The 19,904-nt window shown below is 51.1% G+C and overlaps 1 protein-coding gene across 1 annotated transcript in view; it reads left to right on the plus strand.

The window, feature by feature from the left end:
• CSMD2 (CUB and Sushi multiple domains 2) overlaps positions 1-19,904 on the plus strand; it is a 572,570-nt gene that overhangs the window by 198,638 nt on the left and 354,028 nt on the right. The window contains 1 exon segment of the mRNA XM_045548313.1: positions 12,099-12,306. Within this exon segment, the coding sequence (XP_045404269.1) occupies positions 12,099-12,306 (208 nt within the window).

Raw genomic sequence — 19,904 nt, forward strand, 5'->3', positions numbered from 1 at the left:
ATCTTCCAAAGAGGGTGTGAGAGTTATGACATGATGATGGAATATGAAATATAATCATAAATGAAATCGAGTACTTAAGGTGTGAAATATAAACCACGGTTCTTTTTCTTTTTGTAGCACTATGAATATCGTACCCTTTTGTTTAAGATAGAAACTGAAAACAAATGTAATCCAAGTATCAGATGCAGAAGGGCTATCACTCTGTTGGGTTCAGTATAACTCACCTCATATCCCATGGTAATGTAGTGGAAATCCACTATCCCTCCCAACATTGTCAGGAATCTTTGTCAACTTTAGCTTCCTGTGAACCTTGAACTCACTGTCATGCCTCTGTTTCCCTAGTTCTGCTCTGCCAACTTAGGTCAAGAACTTGGCCCGTTTTTCTTGACAAGCACCCCCCCCCCCAAAAAACAAAAACAAAAACAAACAAAAACACTAACAAAAGTGTCTGCATGTAGTGCAGCCCTGATGGAAAGTTTGTGGCAATGCAAGGAGTTTATATCTCAGTAATCCCAGTGACTTAAAATGAAAGCAATCATGAGCCTCAAGGTCTTTTGGCCCCTCGTCCCTGGAAGCTTCTCCCCGGCTCTGTCTTGGCATGCCCGGGTTCCCCTGGGGTGTGCATTGCACCCTCTCTTCTTTCCCCAGCCTCTACCACCTTGATGCGGCCTGCGTCTTGGCCCCATTTCAGGACTTCCGTCAACTTCTTAGGCACAAGAGCCTGGTTTCCTCCTGGCTTTGCCATCTCCTTATAATCTCCCTTCCCCACCCAAGCTACTGAAGTGTAAGGTGATATTTTCCTGAACAAGGGGAACTCTCATCCTAAAAGAAACTCTGGGGTTGGCTGTTAAAATATCTTTTTTGCTGTTGTTGTTAACCCCACCAGCCAGAGATAAGCGATGAGGGCTGCCTTGTGAAGGTCTTCCTTGCCAGGTGGGATCACAGCGATGAGTCCAGTGTCATTGTGTCCTGGCGGGGGGGTGGCGGGAGCTGGCCCATCAGTGGGCAGGAGCTGGGTGGGGAGCTACTGCTCTCCCAGCATTCACATCACATGTCCCTACCCCTAGCCCTGTCCCCGTCCTAGCTTCGGGCCCACGTGGATATTGGACCCTCTGCTGAACCCCTGCCTAGGATGGCACATCCCAAACCTAACTCTTTCTGTTTTCCCCAAACCTGCTCTTTCTGCTGCCTTCCCAGCTCAGTGAAGCGTGTTCCCACCCACTGCAGCCAAGCCAGATACCGAGGGGCATTTATTAATATCTTACGCTCTTGCTTTCCTTGCTGCCCGTGTCGTCAGCCGCCATGTCCCTCTGCGCTGGCCCACCCCCTCCATGCCTCTGCCACCCTTCAGGTGACAGTCCCGACTCCCATCTCCCCCCTGCCTCACCGCAGGTGTCCCTCTGTGGGCAACCGTGCTCTAGTCCCCCCACTCACACACCTACCTCCCTGTCCCTTCTCCACTGCAGGAGTGAGCTTTCTGGCACAGATCTGACAAAGTCACCCGTCGCTTGGAATCTCATCAGTGGCTCTTCATCACTGACAGGGTCAAGTTCAGATTCCTTAGCATGGAGCACAAGGCCCTTCCAGAAGGAGTCCCAGACTGACCTTTCTAGTCTGTCTCCTAGTCTTCTTTTAAGTAGCTCCCACTTGAGAACACTCCCTTCCGAACACAGCGGGGAGGCCAGCTGAGGATGTCAAATCTCGCTTCCGGAAGGGCTTTGAGCCCAGGAGACTCCCTGCTGCCTGGGGGGCAGACGTGGTCCTGCTCCAAGGCTAGGAGGAACAAAATGGCTGCCCAGCTCTCGGGGCCTCCCTAGGCCACCCTCGCCGACCTCCCCAGGCTTCAGGTCCGTCTCTCTAATCTAATTCGCCACGAGCTACAAGAATATCTTGAGAAGTGTCCTCAGTAACGTCAGTGATTTTCTGAAAGTGATTTTCCCAACTGTCCTTCCTTAGGAAGTCAAGCTGTACAGGAGCAAAGGGCGCTCGCCCCGCGCCCACCTGTGCCAGGAGCGGCGGTCATGCCAGAGCCAGCGGGTTCCTGCTCGGGAAGGATGAAAAGCCTTTTGGCCTTTCTTCCTCTTGCACAGAACCCTCAAGGGCTGGCATCTGCGAGTGGATAAACCTCATCCACAGGGCAGTGGTCCGTAAATATTTGCTGAATGAACGGCGGTCTGGACGGGGCTGACTCGCCGTCAGGATGGAGCAGGCATACAAGCCCGAAAGGGAGATCGCTGGCCTGGGTTACTGCACCTGCCCAGCAGCCCTGAGTGGCAGGATCTCTTTAGATCCAAAGCTCCCTGGAGCAGCTTAGAGAGCTGTGTGTGTCTGCTTCACCCAGGAAATGCCACGTGCCCAGCTGAAAGGTGGGCTCAGTCTGGGCGCACGACACAGACTGGGGTGGGGAATAGGGAGCAGCAGGGATCCGGGGAGCAGAGCAGGTTTGAGGCTGTCCCCCGAGAAGGCCCATCCCAAGGATCCTGGCCCATCGAGGCTTGGTCCAGCTGGCAGAGGGAAGGGAGGCAGGGCCTGTGACCTCCCTTCACTTTGTGTCACTCTGGGCACATTTTCAAAGGCAGAGGTCCCTGGGGAGATGCTGAGTTTTGGTAACCTCTTTGATCCACAAGAAGGAAAGCCATGTGGATGTCAGCAGCCAGCCTCTGGCTTGTGAGAGGCATTGGCCCTGGATCAAAGAAGGCTTCCTGGGGAAGGAACAGAGTTCAGAGGCGCTGGGGGCTGAGAGGCAGGTGCTGGAGAGAAAGCTGGCCTGAGCAAGAAGTGCGTGGCCTCTGAGGTTCAAGCCAAACACTGCAGGCTGCCACCAGACCTGGGGAAATAGGCATTTGGTCTGCAGAAGCTTGGACTGTGAGTGTCGAGTTGCATTCCAAATTTTCTGGCCCCAGGAGGAGGAGCCCGCAGAATATGAAAGAGAAGCAATGGTGTTGGGCATGGACAGTGCCCGGAGTCAGACCGGCTTGGGTCCAGCCCTCACTATGCCAGCCCATAGCTGTGTGGCTGCCAGCGTGCTGCTAAACCTCTCTGAGTTTTAAAGGTGAGACACAACTAGCAGCCTTATAGGGCTGACTGCTTGCTCATTCTTTTACTCAGCTATTCAACACCTTTCTACTGAGCACCTACTCTATGCCAGCCAGTCATTGATTCAGGCATTAATTTATTAACTGCCTAGTGTCACATATTCCTCTAGATACAGAGAATCACAGTAATGAACAAGTCAGACCCAATTCCATGATCTCATGGGGTTTGCATTCTGGCAGCCAGGAGGCAAAAAACGGATAAAGCCAAATAAATAAATTTCAGGGAGCGGTGGGAGCTATGAAGGAAATAAAGTAGCTAGTGAGGAGGAAGCCTGCTTTAGATGGAGCAGTCAGGAGAGGCCTCCCTGAGGAGGTGACATCTGACCTCGGTCCTGAATGACAAGAAGAAGCCTGTTATGTGAAGACCTGGGGAAGGGGAACAGCAAGTGCAAAGGTCCTGAGGTGGGGAAGAGCGTGACACGTTAGAGCCACAGAGAACAGGTCCACGTGGCCTGAGTAGAGTGAGGGGCGGGTGGAGAGGGCAGGGCTAGGTTGAAGCAGGGGAAGAAGTTTGGGTTTGGCTCTGAGTTCAGGAGGCAGCCAGGGAGAATTCTAAGCAGAGGTATGCTTCAATTTAACTTCATGTTTTAAAAAGATCACTCCAGATGATGGAAAGGAGAGAGATTGTAGATGGGCAAGAGGCACGACAGAGAGACCGATTAGGATGCAGCCATTGCGGGCAACCAGGCTGGAGCTGATGCATCTTGATCAAGGGTGGCCATAGCAGAGACACAGGGACATGCGTGGATTTGTGGCACAGCCGACAGGCCTTGCTGATGGATTAGATGTGGGTGCTGATAGAATGAAGGGTCGAGGCGGTCTCCCAGGCTCTTTCTAGAGTGCTGGTGTGTGGGGATGCCAATGACCAAGTTGGGGTGACTGGGGCAGGGGACAGGAAGATTGTGCTGCAAAGAGAATCAAGACAGCTCCTTTTGTCCAGGTGAAGTTTGAGATGGCTGTGAGATATCTAAGTGGGGGTATCCTCTCTGCAGCTGGGGGGAGTCCTAAGCTGGAAAGAGGCATGCGAGCCCCTAGGGCAGCACTGCAGATAGCAAGAGGGTCTGGGCTCTGCGTGCTGGGCCCCATCGTGTTGGTCAAATTAAGCAACACATAGAAAGCACCAAACGCCTTGCCAGGTGCAACACGGACCTTGAGTGGTTCTGAGCGCTGGGGCTTTAGTGTGGACCATGGCCACCCAATGCCACTCCTTACTTCTCCTGTCACCTTTGCCATCTCTATTACTGTAACAGAACATTTTACAAGGTGGGCTCTGGGGTCCATTCACCTGGCCTTGCCACCCACAGCCACTGGCTGAGTGGCTTTGGGCCAGTTACTCAACTTCTCGGTGCCCCAGTTTTCTCACTTGTAAGGGGGAATAATAACAGTACTTCACTCACAAGCTGGAAGTGGGGTTTGAGTTGATAAATGCTAAGCACGTAGCAGAGGGCCTTGCTCATAGTACTGACTCGAGAGTGAGCTATCATTGTGATTCTTACTGCCACAGCCACACTGGCTAGCATTTATTGAGCCCTAAGTATGTGCTGGGCCCTGCATTACCTAATGCAATCTTCACGGAAACCCTAGGAGGTTAAGGTACGGTTATCCCCTATAACCAGCGAGGGAAGGGAGGCCCGAAGCGATGCTGTGCTTTGCCTGTGATCACACAGCTAGAAGGTGGTGAAGCCAGGACTCAGCCAAAGTCCGGGTGCCTAACGGACATGATCTTGACCACCCTTATCCACTGCACGGAAGCATGGTGCCTCAGGCCTGTGGCGGGAGACTCACAATGACACTGTGACTTTCAGGGCTCCTCCAGCCCTGGGTCTAAGGTCTCAGAGCCTGGCCCCCAGGTGCATGCACCCTCTGCATGGGTCCACCAGGCCAGGGACTGCCGGTTTCCTTGGTTGCTCTTGACCTTCCACTTTAACTTGTGTCATGAGCTCTTTAGGAGAGACACCTCTGGGAAGGGCCTGAGGTCATTCTGCTGGACAGATGCTGCTCCAGGACAGGGGCCAGGGTCTGCCAGGAGCTAATTTTCCTTCTTGTGAAGGAAGTGTAACTCGAGCCTCACCCTCCTCCACCTGCGTGGCAGCACAAAGCCCCAGCCTGGGGCCCCTCAGGCAGCAGAGAGGCAACAGGAGGAGGCTTCTTATCCCTGGAAACCCCATCCATAGCGTCTGGCGCTTCTAGGAGCCAGCTCCTACCCCACCTCAGGAACAGGATGACAGCGACAGAGGCCTGGGCGGCAGAGAAATAGATGGGTAATGGGATGGGCCTGCAGTCAGAGTGTCCTGAGTTCAAACCCCGGCTCCAACATTTAGTAGCTATGTGGCCATGGAGAAGTTTAAAAACTCACTGAGCCTCCGTTTCCTCATCGGTAAAATGTGTGTGATAATGCCTATCTTTTCAAGAAGTTTGAGGATTAAATGAGAAAATGCAGGTGAAGCATTTTGTGCAATGCCTGGCCCATAATGAAAGCTCAACAGAGAGTTACGCAATCAAATGCCATGTCCTGTCTACAGTCCTCCCCGCAGAAGGATGCCTCAGGTGGCGGCATCTGTGGGGCAAGCGCGATGTTCTTAAGACTTGGTTATTTCTTAATTTTAAGGAGCATCTTTGTGAAAGCCAAGGATAAAGGGGCAGAGTCCAGAGCCCCCAAGAACAGGGTACTGAGGAGGTTGAGCAGGTGACGGGGACCCTGGCATGGACAGGGACCCCAAGCTGGACAGTGGAGGGGAAGGCTGCAGCTCTGGGCACTGTTTATGATCCCTGCTCTGGGATGGCAAGACGGCGGCTTCTGCCTGGGAGCCTGTTGGCATTTTCATGTCCTCAGAGGCTGAGTGGCCCCGGGGAGGATGATATAAACAGAAGCCAATGTGAAGACTCCAAAGCTTCCAGGCTTCCAAGATGGTGCCCTGGCGTTGGCCTGAAACAGGGCAGATAATGGACTGCTTCCTCCAACCCTACCTGAAGTGTGTCAGTCACTGCAGAGTTAACAGACTTCACAGGGGACTGAGGGATAGTACTCTAAAATTATGGTTAATTGAAGAGATTTCAGTAGACCTTAAAGTCGATCATAAATAAAGTCATAAACTTGGAAAGGCAACTATCAGCATAACATACCTGCCCCTCAGAATATGTGTGACTTCACGGCAGGGCAAAAGGCCCATTGCCAGAGAAGGAGAAAGTGTAAATGAATACTTTAGAACAGTGGTGTCAGCTGAAGGTTATATTTTATGACTCTGAAGTTGTAACCATGAAATATGATGCCTTGTTTAAAGTGTGAGAAAAACCTCCAAACAGCTTTTACAGGATCTTCAATCAAAACAGGACGGTGCAAGAGTGAGGGTATCAGGAATCCGAGAGGCAGGACAGCTAAAACAGCAAAGGTGTCATCTTCAGAGTTGATTGGTGGCTCTAGCCAAAGGGTCTCAAGTTCCCAAGTCCTCAGTTCCGGCACAGTCCAGAAATCACAGACTAAAATTGGGCAGTTTGAAAATCCCAGAATGGCTTACCAAGCCATTACCCAGCAGGGAGGTACATTACAGGGGAGGAGACTACCATCCTGGTACCAGAGAGACTCAACTGGAATCCTGACTCAGTCACTTCCTGTGTGGCCTTGGGAAAGTTACTTAACCCCTCTGAGCTTCAGTCCCCTGTTACATTTGTTTGTTCAATGGATATTTAGTGGGTGTCTGCTGTATACAAGAAATGTGCTAGGTGCTAGGGACAGAACAGACATGGCCCCTGCCCTCATGGATTTTACTGTGTAGACATTAAATAGATAATGACGTAATTGATCAATTAATTATAGGAAAGTGTATGATGCACTGAAAATATGTGATGGGGGTATTCTGTTTCTGTAAAGATCCTTGAGGAAATGTTACTGAGGCTGAAGCCTAAAGGCTGAGGAGGGGCCTGCCCCTTGTTTCCTACCACGGAGAGAGGGAAGAAGGATCCAGAAAGAGAGAACAACACTTTCAAAGGTCCTGGAGCAGGGAGATGCTCCGTGCATTGGAAGAGCTGGGAGGAGGCCAGCGTGGCTGGCTGGGAGGGAGGGAGGGGTGTCTAACGGAGGTTTCGTGTTGGGAGAGGATGAGCCGGCCTTGTTGGGTTGGGATTGAGAACAACACGGGATGTCTAAGGGTTTCTAAGGCCACTGGGCAGAAGGCTGCAGGGTCATTGTCTGTCCTCCAAGACCTGCTTCCCGTCTGGCGTTCCCTTTGTCCACCCGGATGCGCAGGATGAGGCCGTGTGGACCGCGGGCCTGGTTGAGACCCCTCCACGCAGAGTGGCTGCCCGGCTGCCAGGCCCTCACCCTCCATGCAGCTCCTGAGCCAGCTTGCTCCCCTCCCTGCTCACTTCCCACTGAGTCCCCCTCCCTCCTGACAGCCCTTTCTCTCCTCTCAGGTGCCTTTGCTCCCCCTGCTCCTTAAATGGCCGTTCTGTCCCCAGCCTTCTCTGTCCCGTGGAATGAGTTCCCGCTTCGTCCTACTGACTCCCTGCCTCACGGCCTCTGGGTCTGGAGTCCCCCAGCCACTGCCCCCGTCTGTTCCTGGGGACTCACACTCATCTTGGCGGGGTCTGAGCAGAGGATGGCGGCCACCACTTCCTGCAAAGCTGTCTCCTCTGGGGTCCGTTTCCTCCCTGTTATGCACAGCCCACTCCCTGCTGGAGAGACATCCTCTTGCTCCTCCCGGCCTGCGTCCTGAGTCCCTTCCTGCTCCTTCTCCTCCCCCCGCCACTGCCTAGAGTTCTGGCCTTGATAACTGGAACAGCCTCTTCTCTGTTCTCCCTGTCTCTGGTCCCCACCTGCCACCCTCCCCATCCCCAGCCACACCATCCATCCATTACTAGGGTCAAAGTCATCGTTCTAAAATAGGCCTGGGCTTCTATTTCCTGCTGAAAACCCTGTTCTCCACACCTACCATGGTGCCCCGACACCTGCAGGTCAAATCCAAACCCCTCAGCAACACCATCAAGGCCTTGCTGAGCTGACCTTTGCCCTCCCTTCCCATTTTTGACTCCCACTGCTCAGTGCTCAGTTCATGCACCAGGCACTTTCATCGCAGTGGCCAGTTGGCCACTCCCCAGCCGGGATCCAGTCCAGGCCTTCTCCTCCCCAAGGGCTTGTTTCCTCCACTCAGAACCCCTTCCTTTCTTCTCCTCCCAGCACACTCCTCCTCCTCTTTGGAGTTTTGCGCTAACTGTCCCTTCCTTCACTGTGATTTCCCTGCCCCAGTGCAGCCAAGGCCAAGCCCCTGTGGCCAGGGCTGCAGCCAGCTCCACCCGGTGCAGTCAGAGCTGTGACAGGACTGCTGGGGACCCGCAGGCCCAGTGCTTGCTGGGAACCACAGTGACAAATCTCCCGTCTGCTGACTGGCTCCTGTGCCTTATCTCTTCTGTAATGTTCACAGAGAATTTATTTACATCTGAAGGAGACAAACTCTGCCTCAGATGTCAGACTTCACAGCCTCCTGCCGGAGAGATAGCCAGGGTGGAAAAGCGTGCAACCCGATAAAACAAGTGAACAGCCCCACTACACTGGCTGTGACCCCAAGCAAGGCCCATCTCATCCCCCTGGGGCTGGGCAGCTGGCCCCGGGGGAGGCAGAGGAGGAAGGGGGAGGAGGAGGAGAACAGGACCTCAGCTCCCCTGCTTAACATTTAAGGCCCTTCCTGCCCAGCCCAGCTCTGTCGTCTCTGCCTGTCCCTTCAGGTGCAGAGGTCCTGCCTAGGAAGTCCCTCAGCATGCCACACCCCAGCTTCCACGACTCTTGCTGTTTCTCTCCCAGACGCCCTGTCCCCCGAGGCTCACCAGGCAGACAGCCCTCTATTAGTGGCTCTTGCCAGCTCAGTGTTCAAAACACAGCCAGACTGACTGTACCTCTCTGTTGCCACTTGGTCCAAGCTGCCATCAATGCTTACCTGGATTATCGTGGCAGTCTCAAGAGGCCCCCAGCTTCTGCTCTTACCCTCTTCAACTCATTGTCTACACGGCAGCCAGAGCGATCCTGTTAACACACAAATCAGGTCATGTCGTCCTCTGCCCAGCACCCTCCACTGGCCTCTCATCTCATTCAGAGTAAAGGTCCACATCCTTACAGTGGCCTCTCAGGCCCTCCGTGGCCTAGCCCCCACTGACCTTGTCCTCTGCCACCCTCCCTGTTCCCACTGTTCCAGCCCCTTGGGTCTCTTGATGCTCTTCACCAGTCCAGCCTCTGCACCCCATGGCCTTTGTGTTTGCTGTTCCATCTGCCCAGAATGCTCTTCCCTCCCCCAGATAACTACATGGCTCCTTCTGTCACTCTTTGAGGTCTTGGCTCAAATGCCTTCGTTGACCACCCTTTCTGAAACGTCCACACCCGGCTCCCAGCACAGGGTACTCTGTGTCCACCTCCACACTGATCACCACCTCATTTACCGTGGAGTTTACTTATTTATCTTGGAATCATCTTTAGCCCTCTGGGCAGAATGTAAGGGACAGGGATTCTTGTTTGTTTTATTCACAGCTGAATCCCCGAAACCTAGAACAGTGGCTGATACATAGTAGGTGCTCAGTAAGCATTTATTGAATGAATGAATGAATGAATGTCTCAACAAAAACACTGTCTCTTCTTTGACGCCTTCCCCACCTCCCACGTGCTGTCACTGTGCCCTCAGCACCTCTGTTATACCAATTCCAGGTGAGGGCAGGGAGGAAATCCGGCGTTTCATAGCGTAGTGCTGGCCCCAGCCCAGTGTTTGGCACACAGTAGGTGCTCAGTTAATGGGTGTGGGAGGGAAGCATTCGTGGGCACCTACTATTGTGGGTGAGGCCCTTGCATTTGTGTGCTCTGACGTACCTAACAGCTGGCATTTGGAAGTACACGTACGGTTCTCTTGACTCTGTAGAATGATATTAATAAGAATTGTTCAGAGCCACTACACAAAATCACTCTATCTCTAGCCCAGGTGGCTGCTATGTATCTGTTAATCTGATCTCACGATTGGACACATTGGACAGCTCTCTGTGTCCAGAACTGAACTCCCGGTTGCCTTCCACGCCACAGGGTGCGCCTGGGTCCCCTGCCCCAGGAAATAGCACCTTTCAGCCAGGAAGATGCTTACTCCAGAAACCTGGGTTTCAGACCTCCCAGTCGCTAAGTCCTATAGATTCTGCTTCCTAAATATCTCTCGAATAAGTCCCCTTCCCATCCTCCCACGCCCTTAGCCTGATCTCATCTGGCCTCACCTGGACTTAGTGGCTGTGTCTGCCAAGAACATCCTGCTTGCTTCCTGACTCAGACCTCCGCTGTGCCACGGCCAGGGTGTTCTTCCTAAAATGCAAGTCGAATCCTATTTCTTACTACCTTTGATTCCGAAGATGAAGTGGAAGGAAAAGGAGAACTTAGCACTAGTCGGGCATCTGCCATATGCCAGTCACTGGCTAATGCTGGGTACTGTCACATTTATTTTCCTGTTCAGTTACCACAACATGCCAATGTACAGAGAAGCAGACCTAGGTTTAGAGAAAGAGATTGCCCAAGGTCATGTACGTGCCTGGGGAACTATGGAGCCTAAATTCAAATCTAGACCTTCCTGACCCTAAAGTCCATTTCCTTTTCATTATACTCTCCCGCTTCCAGTCTTTCTAGCCCAGTGTTCTCTGCCATGTGTCCCCTTTTACACTTCCGTCACCATCACACACTATTCCTCTCTATTCACCCTGTCGTGAGCCATCTCACGCTATTTATCTGAGACATGCCTTGCACGTCCGTACTTCTGTGGTTCCCTCTTCCCTGAAAATGCTCTTCCCTTTCTTTGTCTAGTGAACTCCTATTCATCCCTCAAAACTCAGCTCTAATGGCACCTCCTCTGTTAAGCTGTCCTGAATTGACTTACCCAAGCAAAGTTATTTGCTGCTTTATGTCCTCAAAGTGTGAGTTGTACACTTGGGAGACAGAAGAGTGTATTGGCTGAGAGGATAGACCCTGTAGGGCTTTGAATTTCAGCTCCTTCAGCTACGGGCTGTGTCATCTTTTGCAAGTGACTGAATCTCTTTGTGCCTCAGTTTCATCACCTTTAAAATGGGAAAAGTACCTCATAGGGTCATAGTTAGAATTAAATGAGATATGCAGAATACTTAGAATATTGCCTGGTATAATATAAGTGCTCGATAAGTATTAGCTGTCATTATTGTTACCCTGCTGCATCTGGTATACAGTTGAACACTGCCATTGCATTTTTCCCTTCTTTATAATTTAGTTCTTATCTCTAATATAGCATGTGCTGCACATTGCCACGGGAGGGAGCAGAGAGGAGAGAGCAGTTACTAGAGCTCGAGGGAATCAGGCCTTACCAAGAGGCGGCAGTGGAGTCTGGAAGCGTTAGGAGAGTTGTCCTGGACAAGGGCTGGAATCTGAACCTGCACAGCGCTGGCACACAGCTGGCCTGAGGACAGGGCAGGAGGAAAGACTGCAGAGTCTGGCCAGGCTGTAACAGGCCTGGAAGGCCCTTTGAGTTCTGCCCCAGGGAATTGTGTTGAGTTTTGTTTTGTGGCATCACATTTGAAGTTTACTAAGATCTAGTAGGAAGAAATCCTATTCACTGAACTAGTGACCATGGAAATCCACGTGACAGCTGATTTCTTCCTGGTCATTGCAGAGCATTGTGGTGCAGTGGCCAAGACTGTACTCTCTAGGGACAGAGTTCAAATGTTAGCTCCGCCACTCATTAGCTGTGTGACCTAGGGCAGGTTACTTAACCTCCCTGTGCCTGGTTTCCTCTCTCTGTTACATGAGAACGATAATATCTAAAATTCTTAGAACAGTGCCTGGCACGTGGTAAGGGCTACGGAAGTGTTTGGTGTCATTATTATTAGCCCAGTTCCGACCAGGATCTTGTCTGAACCATCTGTGCATCATGTTCCAGGACCCTCCCTGCCTTTTGTGGGTGAAGCCCACGTTGAGTTCTCAGGCCTGGAAAGACCACTCATGTGAACCTCTTGTCTCTGTGCCCACAGCGGACGATGCCTGTGGCGGGACCCTGCGAGGCCAGAGTGGCATCATCTCCAGCCCCCACTTCCCCGCGGAGTACCATAACAACGCCGACTGCACGTGGACCATCCTGGCCGAGCTGGGAGACACCATCGCCCTGGTCTTTATTGACTTCCAGCTGGAGGATGGTTACGACTTTCTGGAAGTCACGGGGACAGAAGGCTCCTCCCTCTGGTAAGCACCCTGTCCCCGCCCCCCTCCATCCCTCCCCTGTTCTCTGCACCTGTGAATGACTCGGATGCACACAGTCTCCTTAGCTCCCGGACCTGCAGCCAGAGGCCACTTTGCCACTTCCCTACACCTACTGTTGGAGCCTTTTCATCCCATTATGATGAGAAATCACTGCTTATTTTTAGAGCTGGGGTAAATTTTTACAGTGATTTTGATATTTGATTTGAAGCATGTTCTTTCTGAAGAATTTCATGATGGGCCTTGGTTGAATAGCTTGCATTAAGACTAAAAATGTTCTGGTCTCAGGATGTGGACAGGGTCCAGGAAAATGATTTGAAATATTATTCCATTTCTGGAAGACATATGCACCGTGTCCAACAAGGGGACTGGAACCATAAGTGGCAATTGCTTTTCCCTCTCCCAGGGTCCTGCACCAGTGGAAAGGCATCATTTCTCAGTGTCTGAAGGGAAGGACTAACCTCCCCCCTCTTGTTCTGGCTTTGGTGAAAAGTGTGGGCTCTTCTCTGGTGTGCTCCATGGAGGTTCTAAGATGTTGGTGGACTGAGGAGGAGATGGGTGATTAAAGACTTACCAGCCTTTGTTGCTTGTCTCCCAGACTTGGACTCATGGGATGGGCTCAAGCTGGGGGCTGGGGGTGGCGCTTAAGGAAGTATCCAGCTTTCTGTTTGGATGACAAGCATCAGAATGGTGTTGTGGCATTTGGAATGTTCTCTTATATTCTCATCGTGGCTGTGTTATTGGGATGAGGGCATCAGGAGACCTCTGTCAGCACACCGAGAGCCAATAGAAGGATGTGTTCTGATGTACTTCAGGCAAGGATGGGTCGTGGTTGCAGCCTTAGCTGCTGTGTAGTGCTAGGGGAAGGCAGGGCTCAGTGCACAGGGATGGAGAGTGGAGGAGGTATCATCAAGGATTCTGAGTGGAGCAGCAAGTGGGTGGCTGCAAAAATCAGGGAAGGACAGCAACTAGGACACACAGAAATGTGGCAGTCAGGGGAATGGGGAGGAGGGGGGGAAGGAGGAAGATGGGAGGGAGAGGAGGAAAATAGGAGGAAGAGGCACATTTATTACCCACCTCCTCTATACCAAGTCCCATGGTGGCAGAGACACCAGTTGAGGAAGACATGGTCCTTTGAGGAGCTCATTGTCTGTTAGGTGAGAAAACCAGATAAATTCATGGTAGAAGCCAAGTGTGACTATTTAAGAGGGATGGGAGTGGACTCCTCCCAAATACAAACTCAGATTTGGGAGCCAGTGTAACCAGAAAACGCAAGTTTCCTGGTGCACCGGGAGGCAAACCAGCCTGGGAGTCAGAAGACAGTGATGTCTTGAGCTCGTTGTGTGGACCCAGCCAGGTCATTTCCTCCCCTGGCTGGAGGGTTGAGAGAAGCACATGTGAGCAAAGACTTAAACCACCCTGTGGATGCTGATGTTTGTAAACTGGCCCCGCAGCAACAGCTGGGGATCATGAGCAGGGAGTTGGGTCGAAAGTTTAGATGAGCCTTCACTGAACTGGAATCTCAATGACCGGCCTGGCCCTGAAGACCCTGGGGTTCCCTGCCTCTTTTTTCAAAATACCTGTTTTGTTGATTGTAAATGTTATGCTCCTTGGAGGAAATGTGGAAAATATACAAAGGCATAGAGAAATAAATAACAATTATTAACATTTTGATGTACCCCTCTCTGACCTTTTTTGCTTGGCCCAGACCAAGCTAGGTGGCTGTATATATATATATATATATATATATATATATATATATATATATATATATTTAATATTGGGATCTTAATATATCCATAGTCACATATTTTTAGCTTAACATTTTATCATGAAAATTTTTCCTGTATCATTACAGACACCTCCAAAATATAAAATGTGTGATCATTGTGTGATTTGTTGAGTATTTTCTACCAATATGCACCAGGCCAGTTCTAAGCTCTTCAGAGCTATACTTTCATTTCATCTTCATAAAAACTCTATGACGTAGGTAGCATCCTTTTCCTCCTTTTACAAATGAGGGAAATGAGGCCCAGAGGTTATGCTACTTATTGAGGTCAGGCAGCTAGAAAGGAGCAGAGCTGGGATTCAGCTCCAGCTTGATGTGACTCCAGAGCCTGTCGTCTAAGCCATGGCAGCGCACTATGACACGCTACCTCTGCAATGGTTTTTCCTGGCTATGCAATATTCCCTTGTAAGATGGTGACATAGTTGACTCACCAGATTGCTTGTTAAGTTGTTCCCAAGTTTTCACTTCTATAAACAGGCGCCAAGACGAACATCCTTGCCAGTTCCCTCTCTTCCAACCTGAGGCCTCTTCGACTCATTTGTTTATCCGTGGGCCAAACGGTCTCCTACGGCATCTGCCCCCCCAGGTGTGAGCCTACATGTTGTCCAAACTTCTGGAGTGAAACAAATCTGAAAGAGTATTCCTTTTCCCATTAAGTCACTCAGTGGGGAAGGAATTAAGCAGAGGAAATTGTTAGGGGAGTCATTCAGAACTCTTTGCTATAAGATTAAATTATAATTATTTACAGGGTTGGTGTCACCATGGCGAGGCAGGATGCATTTGTTGTTCTAATTTATACTTGCACAGCAATTATGGATAAATAAACTCGGAGGCTCTGGACGTATGTGTGGGAAGAATCGGTTCTCTCCCTTGCCCCTCTCCTTTATGTATCCCTGGATTCCTGTAAAAATCCGATGCTGCTGGTTTATGAGTATCCTGCTTTTGTAAGCATACATTAAGATTTCAGGCTGTTCTCTCGAGCTCTGTGCCAAGGCACAGAAAGACAACAGATCTTATTAGAAAAGATGGATTTGAACAACCGGGCATCCTTTCACCTGTTGAGAAGACAGGAACTCCTTTGAAAGAGAGGAAAAAAAAAAATCCACTATCTCCCTTACCAAATAGTAAGTTCCCACTGCTTCAGAAGGGAGTGGCATACAATGTCCCTGACTCAGTTTCCATAGTCTTCTCCTCCCCCAAATGGGGATAACAACAAGAGAGTTTTAATTAGAGGCTCCAGTTGTTTGGATTTCATGGGCTAGTAAAATTCCCAAACAATTGGAGAAACACAGGATTGGCGATTTTTTTATTTTGCCAAGAAAGGATGTTAGAAGAAAACCTGCCAACTCTTCAAGACATTATTTCATAAAACATAGGACAATTCAAAGCCAAACTATGGCAGGAAATGATGAACTGGTAACCTTGTGCTGGCATCATGGAAGACGGGGATGGGGGCCACACACAAGCAGCGGGTGTGCCCCTCCCCAGCGAGGGCAGCAGTGTGTGCACCAGGCAGCGGACCAATTCCTCCTGTTTTGCTGGTCCATGACCAACCTTTGGGAACCCAACAATACATGTTTTGAACAGGGAAAGGCTGTTACCGTGGTGAATACTGAACCCTGTAGCTCTGACATATTGAGAGATTCACTAGTATTTTAGACTTACTCTCCCTGAAGGTAATTGCTGTGTGTGTGTGTGTGTGTGTGTGTGTGTGAAAGCTGCACTTAGACTGGCTGAAGGTTACAGTCCAGATGATAGATTTGGTATTGCTCCCCAACTGCACACATGGCATACACACACGGCCAAGTCACCTCCGACACACACCCCTGAAAGTCACAGCCAAATACACATTCCAAAGTCATCTCCCCAGGTCCCCTTATACACACACACACACACACACAGAAGGCTATGCACTCCACCCCCCCGCACACTTATATATCCAGCTCACTGAACTCAGCTCAGGGGCCAGATTTCTTCTCACTGACCCTTCTGGAGGGCAGGGTGTCTTTCCTGGTTCTTCTCTGACCCAGTTGGTTGTCTCTGACCATCATGGCGCCCCATCTCTTCCCATCACATTCTAAGAAAATGCTTTCACCCCTGCTAAAGTTCCCCATGAGGCCCCTGTAGTTTTTCAGAGGGCTGGGATGCGGGATGCAGAAGACCCCTTTGATTCCTGGGGAGCTGGCTTCCTGGAGGGCATCAGGATTATGTTCTCATGAGTAGAAATGATTCCCAGCCCACCACGCAGCTGGCCTCCCCATTGGTGGAGAAAATCAATGAAGTGAAAGCCACCAATAAGCCACTAGACCTGGAATCTCTTTTCTCCTCCCTCTGCATCCCTCAACACCCCTGAGTCTCTCCAGAATCCTCCCTAGGCTACAAGAAAGGAGGGAAGGCCAGATGTCCCCTCTAAGAATATAAGAATATGGAAGAGGAGGTGTGTGCAGTTTCCCCAGCGTTGGACATTGAGCCTACATTTTGGCGTCTAACTGGGGAGAGAGCAGGCTCGGGACTCAGACAGACTTGGGCTCAAAACCTGGATCCACCTCTTAGTAGTTGCTTCATCTTAGGATATTTACTAACCTCACTGAGCCTCAGTTTCCACATCTGAAAAATGGGGCTCATCATACCATCCTGCAAAGCACATTGGGAGGGTCAAGCATGTAAAGCGCTACCTGGCTCACCCTAGGCATGGTACTCTTTGGGACGGGGACCAGAGTCAGGGGCTCCCTCTTTGAGGGGAAAATGGTAGGATTAGGCATCTCTAGCAACTCAGAGGCTCATTGGCCCCATTCTGGGTGGTCCCACTGAAGCCATCATCCCAGCCTTCCAGCCCAGTGGCATCTCGCCAGGCCAGAAAGGCACAGCCAAGCTGTCCCAACTGATCCAGCTTCCAGGAGAATTGCCTGGAAACCCAGGTGAGGTTGGCTGGTAGAGAGTCCCAGGGTCAGACCAGAGGATGCCCTTGCAAAGGTCAGAAGCGGGTACAGTGATTTTGTTGCAACTGCCTTCCCAGAGCTGCACTTTGCGAGCACACTGTGGGAGCATCATTTCTCTGCCCGGCCCCGGCCCCAGACTCACCAAAAGTGTAAGAGGATTCTGCTAATTCAGCCACCACCAGCTGCTCTGTCAGGGGGCTCCACAGTGAGTCAGGCACAGCCCCTGCCCCAAGGAGCAGGGGGAGAGGGACAGAGGGTAGGAGCAGCATTCCAGGAAACAGTGTCACCAGACAGAGAGAGGAGGGGTGCTGGGCCTGGGCCTCCCCCTCTGTCTGTGTAGCTGGGGGTTCTGTTGGTCTTCTTCTCTCCTTCTATGTCCCCCATCCCTGTGGCAGTTTCTTCCTACGACAGGGATGGCAGAGCCAGGCTCTGACCTGCACTCAGAATCGAAGCCCCCCTTGTCCTGGGGACCAGTGGTGGTGCCAGCCTTTTGAGCCTGCAGCGTGTGTGTGTGGCAGGGGAAGTCCACAGCTCCTTCCTACATGTGGCATTTCTGTGTAGACAGTGAAATCCCCCCAATTTCTTTTGTTGTGACTCTGTGACCGGTGTCTGTGGGTCACTCTCGGCCTCTCTTCCTTGCCCCCTTTGCTACACTTTGATTTTTCCTTTTCCAGTTGTTTCCCTCTGATCCCTGAACCTCTGCCTGCCTATTCTCTCTGTCCCCACACTCCCAGGCCCCATCCTCATGGGCCTACATGTGACAAACTCGCTTCCACCAAACATCTGAGGGAGCAGAAGCAAGGAGAGCACTCTCCACTGTCCAGGGCAGGAGCACCAGGCCTCGAGGCGGAGGCTGCACTGAGACGGGCCCAGAAGGGTGGGTGCCCTTCCATATAGGAGACGGAGGGGAGGAGGGAGGGCATTCTTCCGGGGCTTCTGCCTGGTCCTCCCGGCCAAAGTGCAGGGGCTCCCTGATCCCTGGGACACAGGCCCAAGAGGAAGTGGTCCCAGGAATTCTCTAGGGAGGATGTTCCCCACCGTGCACCCTCCCTGGGGCTCTGGCATCTGTCTCTGAGCCTAGGCTGCTCCCTCCACCTGGAGAGGAATGGAACACCTGCTCTGCGGTCTGGACTTCCCGGGTCCTGGCCCTCCCTGGGTAGACTTGGGCCACCTTTGGAGAGAGAATTTCCCTGGAAGGCAGCCTCACTCCACCCACTCTCTGGATCCAGCAACCAACCCCTTTGAGTTTCATAGTTCAATTTCCTCAACTCAACACCTCATTTTTACCTCCTAAGGGCCATACCGGGCTTTCTTCATCTTGTTCCCCTTTCTTTGTTTGTTTTTGTTCTTATAGGTTGGGATATAAAAACTTCTGTCTACTCTGCAGCCACTCAGTTTGCAAATTTTGCTAGCAATACTCTCTCTCCTCTCGAAAGACCTTGTTTTAATTATTATGCATTTTACATGTGGAATTTGAGCCAACCAGAACCATTTGATCTCAGCAACTTTTAACTAGATACTTCATTCAGGAACCATTAGATTCAGTTGTAGTTAGAATGAGAACAGCATGCCAATGGGGATTTGTTAATAATAACTATTCATTTATTTATTTATTCACATACACTTTATCAAACCATTGGTTTAGATTATTAATGTTCTTTATTACTTTTCCCCTATTTATTTTCTGTAATCATTTATGGAGACCCTTCCATGAACTAGCCTCTCCTAGGTGCTAGAGAGACAAAGACACAGTCTGGGTTCCCGAGGAGTTATTTATTCACTCCGCAAATGTTTATGTAACAGCCATGCACTGTGCTGCACCCTGGAGCTCACAGGCAGGGCAGAGAGGTAGAATATAATTAAATGCTTTACAATATCATGTGTTATGTACTCTGCTATGAGATACAAAGAAGTTCCCCTAGGGACTGAAAAGAGAATGTAATCACTAGGATTCCTTTGGTTTAAGAAATAGAAACCCACCTCCAGCCGACTCAAGCGACAGAGGGACTGTGTGGCTTCTGTGACTGAGAAGTCCGGGGCTTGACTTCAGGCAGTGCTGGATCAAGGTGTACAAATGATGTTTCTCCCACCCCTGAGCTTTGAACTGCTATGTGTCAGCTTCATTCTCAGTCACGCTTTCCCCAGGGGGTGGCAAAGGTGACCACCATCAGCTCTCCGCAGCCTACCTGTTTGAGCAATCCTGGCAGAAAGGGAGGGTCTCTTTCCTGGTGGTTCCCGCAAAAGCCCTCAGATAAACCTTGGTTGGACCAGACCGGGTCGTGTGCCCACCCCTCAACACCAGTGTTGCCAGGGGGTGCTCTCATGGAGCAGACCCAGGTCACATGACTGTCTGCCCACCCCAACCTCATGCCACGAAGATAAAAACAAAGACTGTCAGTCTCCCTGTCAGATGGAGGTGGTGCTGGGAGGACTCGGATAAATGAGTCCCAGAGAGGGCGATTTTTGGGTTGACCTGAGGGGTAAGATTTTGCCACTGGTGTGGGCATTTGGGGCATCACATGTCAGGTGCAGGGAGCAAGGAGGAAGTGCAGGGCTTGTGGTCTACAGTGAGTGCAGGAGGAGCGTGGCCCGGGAAGAAGCTTGCCCCTGTCCCTTAGCCAGAGAGGGTGCCGTAGGCTGCGGAAAGCCAGGGAGTAAGATAATCACTCTGAACTTTAACTGGGTCAAACTAGAAGGTCCAGAAGCCAGCTAGAAAACTTCTTTGTGACTACCCAGCCAAGAGATGACCCAGTCTTGAACTAGAGCAGCTGTGAAGGGGTGGAGAGGAGGGGGTGACGATTCCCAGCTTTCTGGCTGGATGACTGGGGTGGGGCCATTTACTGAGCAGGGGGACA

The sequence above is a fragment of the Lemur catta genome, chromosome 3 (genome assembly GCF_020740605.2).
Source record: "Lemur catta isolate mLemCat1 chromosome 3, mLemCat1.pri, whole genome shotgun sequence".
Classification (NCBI taxonomy): domain Eukaryota; kingdom Metazoa; phylum Chordata; class Mammalia; order Primates; family Lemuridae; genus Lemur; species Lemur catta.